The sequence below is a fragment of the Bufo bufo genome, chromosome 10 (assembly GCF_905171765.1).
Source record: "Bufo bufo chromosome 10, aBufBuf1.1, whole genome shotgun sequence".
Taxonomy (NCBI): domain Eukaryota; kingdom Metazoa; phylum Chordata; class Amphibia; order Anura; family Bufonidae; genus Bufo; species Bufo bufo.
In genome coordinates, this window is record NC_053398.1 from 36,412,627 (window position 1) to 36,424,677 (window position 12,051).

At 43.2% G+C, this 12,051-nt stretch overlaps 1 protein-coding gene across 2 annotated transcripts in view; it reads right to left on the minus strand.

The window, feature by feature from the left end:
- The window catches only part of SYT7 (synaptotagmin 7), a 384,370-nt gene that overhangs the window by 27,384 nt on the left and 344,935 nt on the right, over positions 1–12,051 (minus strand). For both annotated transcript variants that reach the window (XM_040409405.1, XM_040409404.1), the window contains one exon: positions 5,275–5,545. In XM_040409405.1, coding sequence (XP_040265339.1) covers positions 5,275–5,545 — 271 coding nt within the window. The remainder of the gene's footprint in view (positions 1–5,274; positions 5,546–12,051) is intronic.

Here is a 12,051-nt window from a genome sequence, read left to right on the forward strand (position 1 = left end):
TTTCAGAAGTCCTATAGAAAGGAATGGGAAGCGCACCACGCAAGTGCGGCCACTGCTCCTTTAATTTCGATGGGGCTGACGGAAATAGCCGGACAAGCACTCGGCTATTTTTGGCAGCCCCATAGAAAGGAATGGAGGGTGGCTGCGTATGCGCTCTGCTCTCATTCATTTTGTGGGCTCTGTTCTAGAGATAGGTGGGATCCCCACCTATCAGACATTGGAGGCATATCCTCACGACGTACCACCAATGTATGAGATGATACAACCTCCTTTAAATAGAAGCTTTAAGTCCATGTTTGATCGGTTAAACTCCTAGGGAGCGGCTAGATGGTCAGGTTTCTTGATGCCGTTTTGGAAGCCAAAATGAGGAGTGAATCATAAAAGGAGCAAAAGGAGAGATACAACTTCTCCTTGTTTTTAAATTTACTCCTATTTTTGGCTTGCGAAACTGCATCAGAAAACTGAACATGTGGCCGTACCCCTACTTTTAGGAAAGAATATCTATGAATATAATAATAATCTTTATTTATATAGCGCCCACATTATCTGCAGCGATATCTATTTTTAAGTCTGCATTAAAGGCTCCACTGGCAGTCCCATCCGATTCTTGCCGGCAAAATGACAGAAACCGGAATGAAAGGCCATCAGGTGCGATGGGGATCCACTATCCAGCCTCTGTTGTATGTAGTCACGAAGCGCATTTCTTTGTAAGTAGTGGGTGCAATGACAGGGAGCGGTGATTGCGCTTACCCCCATCATTGCACCCCTCAGATGATGCATTTATCGCTGATAGCGGCATCTGACAGCAATAATACAGTGTAAAATAAAAACTACCTCCTCTGTTTGAGCGCAAAGAGCCGGCCGCCGCCATCTTGATTGAAGATCTCGCACGAAATCCTGTGCGTGGTGAAGTATGAAGCCACCATGGCGGCTGACGTGACGTCATCACGTCAGCCGGCGTGGTGACGTCATATGTCACCACGCACGGGATTTCGTGCAAGATCTTCAATCAAGATGGCGGCGGCCGGCTCTTTGCACTCAAACGGAGGAGGTAAGTATGATTTTTTTACATTTTTTACCGCCATTCAGGGAAAATCGATTCGCTATCCAGAAGCACGAGGAAATTCAACTTTACTGCAAATCGAATTTTCGGATCGAATTCCACTTTGTCCGGATCAATTCGCTCGACACTACTCATGACTGTAGCAAAGGTGGTCGTGTAGTATATATAAAAAAATTCCGAGACATTGGACTCGAAGTTTACTTAGAAAAATGTCACACGTAGCGTGAGGAATAAATAAATACAATTTCTATACATATGTCTATACAATGAGCTCTCCATGACGGAAGCTTAAAAGCATTTTTAAAATGTCAAAGGAAATTTCCTTTTCTACATAAAAATTTTCACCCTCAGCAGTAAAAAGCACTAAGTGACAAACAAATCCCATTATATTTTAGCGGATCATTTTGATCACGGTCGTGCCACTGTGTTCTATTCTTCTCTACAATTTGAAGTTTAATGTTGTGGTTTGAATATTTAAAGGGGTATTCCAGCTCAACACAAGGCTCTCCTTTGGCCTGCAAATGTGTTTTAAAAAATGAAATAAATAAAACCACCTATTCTCATCTTGCCGATTCCCCGCCGCTGCCGATCTGACAGTGCCTGGGTCTCTTCTGTCCTCCACTTCCTGCTCCTGTTCTTGACACGGCAGGAAATGGCTAGGAGTCCTCCTCAGCCAATCCCTGGCTGCGGCAACTTATCTGCATCCAAAAAATTTCCCGCCGTGTCGAGAACAGGTGCGAGAAGTGGAGGACAGAGGGGACCTGTGCACCGTTAGAACGGCAGTGGATCTGTAGGGATCTGAATATAAGCTCCTTATACTTTTTTATCCATTTGCAGACCATGGAAGAGCTTTTGTATTGTGGTGGAATACCCTTATAATCAAATATATCCCCATTGATCAGAAGGATCATTTCAATCCGTAAAAAAAAATATCAATTAGCTACCGGGCTATTCAATAAAACATGTCTGTATAGCGCCACCTGCTGTTTGTTATTTTTCATATTTTTCAGTCCACCTCACTGAGGTGGTCACACGTGCTCTGTTTAAATCTTCAACTGTCACCGGCCATAAGCTCTGTTAGAAGCTGTTGCAGTTACAGGGAAAGGCCTACAGCAGAGAGGACCCCTCCCCCCCCCCCCCCCCCAAAAAAAAGACCCCCTTTCCCAGAGCTGCCAGCCTGAAATTAATCTAGCAGATGCAATGGATGTGGAGATCTCTGGATCCATGTGAGGTAAAGGGCTGGTTCTAGCTTTCTTAGAAAGAGATTGTCATGCACTATACAATGTCCATCAATCACAGCGTAATCCATAATCCATGTAATATTCTGAATCCTCCCTTTGTACTGATTAACTGTACAGGGTTTATACATTCCATTGGCCCATACTGTATGCTGCTTTTGGTGAAGAGCCATAAAACGCAGACATCAGCCAAAGTGGAACATGAACTGAGTTCTTCTGCTTCTTTGTTCTAGTGATCAATGGGGGATCTCTGTACTTTTTCTTTAAAACAGTAACCCTTTTAACCCTTTAACGACATTCACCATACATGTATGGCGGATGTCCGGTCTTTAAAGATGGCGCCCGTCCAGAGCGGCATAGCTACCGGGTGCCGGCTGTTCCATACAGCAGACACCCGCAGCTAATGTCTGCGATTGGCAGTTAGTGCCGACCATGGACATTTAAGCCCTCAGATGCCGTGGTCAAATGTGTGTGACCATGATGTCTGAGAGGACTTGAACTCAGAAGTGCAGGCTTCCAGGGGAGGAAGTGCCCTGAAATCGCAAAACGCTGTGTCAGGGAGGGGTTAAAGAGATCTGTTCTCACAATAGGCTATTAGTATTTCATCTGTCAGGATCCAGCCACCATCCTCTTTAGTCTTAATACAGACACAGCCCCATACGTATAGTTGTGGCTGTGGCCGGTATTTCAGCTCTGTTAGGTTCACTTGGATAATCAGCACCAATTAAAGGGGTTATCCCATGATTAATCTAAAAAAAAATGAAAATCAGACATCTTATAGGACAAGCTCTTTCTAACAAAGCTAGAACCAGCCCTGTACCTCACATGGATCCAGAGATCTCCCCATTCATTGCTATACTAGATTTATATCAAGCTGACAGCTCAAGGGGAGTGTCCATTCTGCTGCAGCTCAGGGGGCGTGTCCACTCTGCTGCAGCTCAGGGGGTGTGTCCATTCTGCTGCAGCTCAGGGGGCGTGTCCATTCTGCTGCAGCTCAGGGGGCGTGTCCATTCTGCTGCAGCACTCTCCCTATCATAGCTCAAGAGGCAGTTGAAGGATGAAATTGAGCATGTGCGGCCTTCTCAGTAAGTCAGAAAAGGAATAAGAAAAAGAACAAACAGCAGGTGGCGCTATACAGATACATTTTGTATTGAATAGCTCACTGGTTATGCTACATTTTTAAGTACATGGACTTACAAAAGTATTCAGATCCAGGTGCTGATTTGAAAACTGTGGAATATCTTTTGTGGGACAACCCCGTTAAGGATCTTATGTGGATTTTTTTTCTATGGGATGCTCTATGCTCTGTGTATTTCCCTGTAGACCCTGTCCTCTTCTTACTACTATTTGCATGTGTTACAGTATTTTGATAATAGTGCAGTTCTGGAATTCTACTGACGGTTCATGAACCAGGAAGCTCAGGATTGACAGTTCATAAGGCTGTGGGAAGACAAAAATAGTGAGCTGAAAAAGGTAAGAAGGATTTACTCACAAAACTTAGACGTGATGCATCTTTGACTGGGTGTCTGTATGTTTGTGTGTGTGTGGGAAGGGGAGACGCATCTGAATCTTAAATTATCCAAGGTGAGGGATCCATTTAGCATGAAAATATGGGAATACGTTCATAGCACTGGTGCCTCCCTCTAACAGATCATGGCTCTGCACAGATACCTCACAACTTATGCTAACGAAAATGCAAATATTTAGAAACTGCCAAGTGTCTCTGAAAGCAAATGATATAATGAAATAATCCTAATAATGCAAACACTTAAAGGGGTATTTCCATCACAGACAATGGGGGACATATCGCTACGATATGCCTCCATTGTCTTGTAGGTGCAGGTCCCACCTCTGGGACCCACACGTACACCGAGAACGGAGCAGGGAAGGTGGCGGAGGGTGCACTACGCGTGCGCAGCCGCCCTCCGTTCATTTCTATGAGGTCGCCGAAAATAGCCGAGCGCTGGCTCAGCTATTTCCATCAGCGCCATAGAAATGAATGAGAGTGGTGGCCGTGCAAACGCGGTGCGCTCTCAATCACTTGTAAGGGGAGAGCGGACCCGGGGTTTCTCCAGCCACCACTCTCCCCGCTCTATTCTCGGCGTAGGTGGGACCCCCACCTATCAGACAATAGGGGCATATCCTAGCAATATGCCCCCATTGTCTGTGATGGGAATAACCCTTTAAGGTGCATTTACACAGGCCGAGAATCAGGCAGATTTTTCGGGAACGCGTCACGACCATTCATTCCTCTGAACGGTCATCTGGCCATGTGAATGTGCTGCCGATCACCCGATCGGTTCATCGGTGCAAGCAAAGTCTCATGTTACAAGTTATATTGAACCAAAAGTTAATAAAATTCACCAAAAATAAAATAGCACACATTGTAAATCCTTGAGAAGATCAATATTAGCCCCTGGTCACACTAGCATATTGGCTTCCATTTAATACGGAGCCATGGCTGTTTTATAGGATCGTGTGCACAATGCAAGGACCCTATGTAATTGCACACGGTGTCCCCATGGGTCTGTATTATGAAGCTGCAGAGCACTCCATGCACCACTGTATGGTTCCTCAGGGAGGATGGCTTCTAGTTAGGAATACCGGCTTAATGGGCATCTGTCAGCAGTAATGGCGACGCCCCCGTTTCTCCTAGAGGCTCATTTGCATATATTAAAACATCATTTTTCTCAGCAGTGTGAACACATATGAACATGGGACCAACACAGATGTCTTCAGCTGCCAAGCGCACATGTAACAGGTCAGCCACCGTCATAGGGACAAATCTGCTGACAGATGCCCTTTAAGCAATTTTCTAATATCTCAACCTTTCAATGAAGCTTAATTTTAAGTTTATTGAAGAAATTCCTCTCTATGGATCCTAATAATTCGGTCAATAACCATAACATCTTTGGTAGCAAAGTACAGCTGGGGCATTGTAACCCTTCATCCCCTCCGCCTTGTGCATCTCACCCTCAAAGAGGAAGGTCTCGTTCCAATGTGGGTTGAGGTTTTTCCTCTTCACCTTGGTCTCCAGCTTGTGCTTCTTGTCTGGCAGTAAATAAATCTTCACAAATGGATCACTGGTTCCACTGAAGTCCTTGGCTGGTAGCTCCTGTGCCTTCATGATCTTAACAGTGAGAGTAGACTCTTGGAAATTGTAGCCCACGCTGAACTGAATACGACCAAGAGTTTCTCGTCCTGAGGTGTCATGACCATCTTCTTCATCTGACCCTGGAGACAACTATAAGAAAAAGAAAGCAGTTTTAGCTTTGAGACTAGCATCTCAAATTGTCCTGATACATAAAATATGGAAGTGGGGTTAAAGAAGGCTTTGCAACATTCCCTGCTTCCACCAGATGGCAGTAAGAAAATGTGGCTTGAAGATCATCTTATTTTCAGAATGAGGATACTCAGAGGTCATGCTAGTGCCTGGGGCGCATACTCCTCTTACCTAACCCCACAGTCTTAGGTTTTCCAACATGTATGCCTTCATACAACCGGATCTAGCACATTATGCATTTTTGCATTCTTTTAAGTAACATCGCTCAATTTTCTTCACTGTCTAATGGGCCTTCCATGATGCTTATGACAACAGCAGAGGTCACTGTCACATTATTGCAGCCCTACTGATGTATGGGATTCATTATATAACGTATCAGTGTAAGGGGGAGAGGATCAAGGTCAAAACTCTACAGAATGTAAAAAGAACCTTATCCAAAATGATCATTTGGTTTTGTTAAAATTTGTGACTATCTTTCACTAATTTTACACATTTTGACATTTATATTGTTATTTTGACCCTGCTTGTATCTCCTATAGCAGTGATGGCTAACCTCCGGCACTCCAGCTGTGGTGAAACTACAACTCCCAGCATGCTCTATTCATTTCGATGCAGTTCTGAGAACAGCCAAGCAAGTGTACATCTTGGGAGTTGTAGTTTTACCACAGCTGGAATGTTGGAGGTTAGCCATCACTGTCCTATAGCCTATACTTTTGCTACTCAGTTGAATCTGTCAGACACACATCCTTCAAAGACTCATGGTCTTTTATCGAATGTGTTGACCATGGGCGGTTGAGTTTTCAGCATGATATGGGGAAATGTAGGTATGAGTTGCTAAATAGATCTGATGATCAGAGGTTTGTACAATTTCGTGACATTTTCCAAAATATTGCAATGTCACTGTGGAGGTCGACAAGGATGAACTGACCCTTCGATAGCAATGTGTACATATTTGTACATTACCCAGTTCAAGACCACCCATTTTACGCTAGTTATGTCTAGACACGTTTTAATTTTTTTTTTTAATTAATACAAAAAAATATAATGTTTTTACTATTTAAATAATGTTTGCATCTTTTTTGGGCGGATCTTTATTTTTATGTCATTTATATTTTAGTATTTTCTGTTTTTATTTTTTTAGACTAGGGAGATGTTAAAGAAAGGGAAAATATGTTAATTTAAATTTTTTCCTCCTTTTTAAATTGTGTCTCTTTACTGTTTTTATATAGGATATATATGTTTTTTTGTCGCTGGGGGCGGGGCTAGACAATGCGGTGTGAGCTATTGGTGGCATTCTTCTTTTTTTATATTTTTTTTATTTGGTCTTTATTTGTTTTATTTTATGCATTGGCCTACATTTACGAATACTATCTAATAGTAAGACAGGGTAAACTTAGGCTACATTTACATCTCTGTCATGAAAAAGGAAAAAGGTAATTTTTCATTTATTTCATTTTTAAATTAAAAACGATTGAATTGGCCAATTAGGGGAACAGGAACAGGGAAGGAAGGGGCCAGGCCAGGCTGCGCTGCCCATGTGTGGACTGCAGGCTTTTCCAGTCAAACTGGCATATTTTCAATAGTCACACAAAACCTTTGAGGGGGTGGGGTGGTGGGGCGGTGGGAGATCGAACATTACATTATTTTTATATTGCTGATCTGGGTCGGCTAAGACCCAGCAACTCCTGCAGTTATCCAACAATCACATGCATGCTAGGACCAGAGCTGGAGGTGTCATGGAGGCTTCTTGAACTTTATATAAGTGTTACTTATACAGTTGTCACAATGTTTATTACCGTCCTGGTCTTCTCTATGGAGAGTCAGGCATTCACCGACAACCGACTCCCCTCTCCTGCACAGAAACGTCCTTGCAGAGTTATGTACTAAAGGTGTAATAAAGAGACGCTCTTTGTAATTGTTGCCCCTACATCAAGAGAAGAGGAGGCTGAATAGAGGACCCCCAATCTATTAATCTAGAATTACCTAATAAAATATATGAAACTGGGTTTCCTAACCTAAACAACTGCTTTAGCACAATACAAGGTGTCACACAAATGCTTTTATGCAGCTGCATCTAAGTTAGTTTTCTCATAAGCACTTGAGATGTAAATTTCCTTGATTGCAGTAAGAGTGCGTTGGATCTGTCTAGATTTTATCCTTCACATTAGTACATTACTGGGAACATTTTTTATGTGCACACAGAAATTCTGCATAAAAGGCTCTCTTATTTTGTATAAAATCCATCTGTGAAAAGTGATGGCCAACTGTGTCTGAAAATGGAAGAGCTTCCATGTTTCTGGTTGTGTGACCTTTAATGGATAGAATCAAATGGAATTGTAATGACATTAGTTCTGCAATGTGAACAAGTAAGATGTGGATAGGGTTAAAAATCTATTTGTGAAGTACACCAAGTGTAGCAGGTAAAGAAATTGGACCTTCAGTTTGGAGAACATTTCCTTTCAGTGCTATGCAAAACTTTTAAAGAGACTGTCCTTCAGGAGCTGGTTACTGCAGCGCTACTCCCATTGGTTTTGGTGGGAGAGAAGCTGCAGTAACCAGCTCTGTCCACTATGCAGCAAATGGAGCTGTGTAGTTCTGGAGCTTATTTTAGGAGCCGCTACTCCCAAACAGCTGATCGTTGTTTCGGATTCCCGCCGATCTGATATTGATGGCCTATCATCATGAGGATGGAGCATCAAAATAAATAAAAAAACTGAGAACTCCTTAATATGGCAGAACACATCTACTGTTTATAAAGGTGATATCCCATCTACGACTCTCCAGCTATTGAAAAACGACAACTCCCAGCATGCCAGTTCTGTACTTATCTTTCAATGGCCACCACTCCACCCAAACTCCTGTACAACGAGGGGCTTGTGACCTCCGTTCTAGTGATCGGTGGAGGTCCCAGTGACAAAGACCTCAGCGATCAATTATTTATCACCCACTCTGTGGTTGAATGCTTTTCGTAGGATAATCAGTTGCAGCGGCACAGGATGGCCAGACATATGAGATGACGGCCGGTGCTCCGCTATTTCCTTAACTCTCACAGCAGTGAATGGGAGCTCTGCAAACAATGTAGCACAGGAGGCTCTGCTGTTTCCATAAATCATGTAATACTCAAACAGTATAGCTCCCACTCACGCTATGAGAGTTATGGAAATAGCAGATTGCTAGCCACTCAGCCATTACCACGACTCCGACCCAGTCCGGTGCTCACTGTGGGTTATTTCTATTTCGTCCATGAAAGGGCCGAGATTGGACAATTCCTCTTAGAGTGGTTGTGTCATCTCTTACATTGGGGCATATCGCTCGGATATGACCCCAATGTCTGATAGGTGCAGGTCCCATCTCTGGAACCCACACCTATCTTTAGAACGGACCCCGTGGCCGCCCTCCATTAGTTTCTATGGGAGTGCCGAAAAGTACCGAAAAGTTTTTGGAAGTCCTATTGAAATGAATGTTAAGCGCACTAGACAAGCGTGGCCACCGCTCCATTTACTGCTATGGGGCTGATGGAAATAGCAGAATCAGTGCTCGGCTATTTTCAGCAGTCCCATAGAAATAAATGGAGAGCGTGCGCGAATGCGCGGTGCACCCTCCTTCACTTTGCTGGCTCGCTTCTAAAGATATGTGTTGGTCCCAGAGGTGTGACTTGCACCTATCAGACATTGGGGGCATATCCTAGCAATATGCCCCCAATGTATGACATGACACAACCCCTTTAAGCACTTTGCTGCATTTTTATTCTGTTATTATGTTCCTAATATTTGGATACCACATAATATACCATAAGGGTCCATTCACACGTCTGTAGAATGGGTCCAGATCCGTTCCGCAACGTTGCGGAACAAATCCGGACCCATTCATTCTCTATGGGGCCGGAATAGATGCAGACAGCACACAGTGTGCTGTCCGCATCCGCATTTCCGGAGCGTGGCCCCGATCTTCCGGTCCACGGCTCCCGAAAAAAAATAGAACATGTCCTATTCTTGTCCGCAATTGCGGACAAGAATAGGCAGTTCTATGGGGGTGCCGGCCGGGTGTATTGCAGATCCACAATACACTACGGGCGTGTGAATGGACCCTTAGGGAGGGATGAATGTACTGAACAGGGCACTAAACAAACTATGGGAGAGTTCACATCACCATTACTTTTCCGTTCTTCTGATCCGTCAGAAAGAATAACAGAAAAATTAAGAAAATGGATCCTGTAAAACAAAAGGATCCTGTGCATCAGCTAAAGAGGTTATCCCATGACTAATGTAATATATGAAAATCAGACATCATATAGGACATGACAATCTGTTTCTAGCAAAGCTAGAACCAGCCCTGGACCTCACATGGATCCAGAGATCTCCACATTCATTGCTCTACTAGATTTATATCAAGCTGACCGCTCAGGGGAGTGTCTTTTCTGTTACAGCTCAGGGGGTGTGTCTCAGCTCTCCCTATCACAACTCAGGGGGCGTGTCCATGCTCTCCCTATCACAGCTCAGGAGGCAGTTGAAGGATTAAATTGAGCATGTGCGGCCATCTCAGTGAGCAGGTCAAAGAAATAAGAGAAAAACAGCAGGTGGCGCTGTACAGATAGATTTCGTTGAATAACTCAGTAGCTATAATACATTTTTAATTACACCCCATTACAAAAAAAATCTGATCCAGGTGCTGGTTTGAAAACTGTGGCATATTCATGGGACAACCCCTTTAAGGAGATTTGCCATCTGTTTGAGCCATTTCTGTCTGAGATAGTTTTTTATTGGACAGAAAAAAAACTACATGCAGGACTTTTTTTCATAAAAAAAAAAAAGGGATCTCAGATGGAAATGGCTCAAACAGATGCCAAATGTCCATAACTGATGCATAGGATCCGTTTTTTTACAGGATTCCTTTTTTTTCTTTATTTTTCTGTTATTCTGACGGAAAAATAACAGTAATGTGATCTCTCCCTAAAGGTTCATGCATACGCAAATTGCAGATCTGCAAAACACAGATACAGAATAGAAAGGCCGGCCCATAATAGAACAATCCTTCCCTTGTCCGTAATGAGCAGAGTACCTTTGTAGCTGGTTCCTACACTGCCCTGAATATTGTAGGCTTAAGTAAGTCCAAAGTGAGGCAATATATTTAGTGACGGGACCCATCTGCGGAAGCCACCTTGACGCCTGGTAGATGGGCCCGACACGTATGTGCGCTAAGAGCTTCCATTATTCATTTATAGTCAGTATTGTACCACTTTTATCTAGAATGACCCCCATTTCTTAGCTCTATTGTTTGTATATATAACGGTGTGCAGCCATTTTGTTTTTTGTAATTATGTTTGCTTCATGGATATGCACCTGTGATTCTGAAGGTTCTAGTCTAAATTTTCTTGCAATAAAAGGACATATTCTTTTTTTTTTTGGCCGAACATGCGGACATATGGACACAGAACGGAGTTTGTTTTTTTACGGCCACACTGAAGTGAATGGTTTTGCATATGGGCCATAAAAAACCGGAACGGATACAAAAAAAAATATGTTCGTGAGCATGAGCCGTAAGGCAGGCCCTGCACGTCTTTGCAAAACATGGTTTAGGCGCTCACCATAGAAAGACACGTTCAACACTAAATGCATTTGTCTGGAGCTAGATAGACCTATTTTTAGTGTAGACATATGCCCTGGTGAGAGGAAACGTGAAAATGAAAGCGCTGGAAGAAAAACACAGCAACAATCTCGATAGCTTCCTGGTGTGAATGAATGGGACATAACGTTAAATTGTGGTGGATCTGGAGCTGAGTGCAGACACTTAGAAAGCAGAAGATGCAGATTCTGACACATTCGTCTTTACTCTTAGATTGCTGTGATAACCTCTGTTCTAATGACATCTCATATAAAGGATCAGGACTGCACCATCCATGCCGACATCAGTGAGACATCGGCACCTACTCTTCTGTTTCTGATGTGTGAAACATAGCATATCACTAACACTTAAGAAGCTTGACACCATGAGTGAGACATGTGTCACTTAATATTACCTCCGTCCAATTAGTTTTACTATTTACGACCATTCCCGTCGCAATGTTCTTACAATACTGACCAGTATAAACTGGCGATGCAGCATATCTATCATTGAGATGACCTCAGTGACTCTTATGGCTGTGTACAGAGCAGGACTGGTCTACCAGAATAGCAGAGGTTCCTCTGGTTAGGCCCAGGCTCTGACATCTAATGGTCCAGAAGAAGACAACCCCATTCGGAGCTGACTTTGCAGACAGAAAAATGCCAATCGAGACAGCACTCTAGTTAAAGGATGGGGTGTATGCATGTCTTCTCTGGTGTATGCATGAAGAAGGCTTTGTATAGCTGTAATGTTGCATCTCTATTAAAGGTCACTATCATTTGCATTTAGGAGTGCTATCTCCATCACTTGTGTTTTTGGTCTGATTTTGGAGACAAACAGTTTAGATTATGATTTAGAGCAGGGAT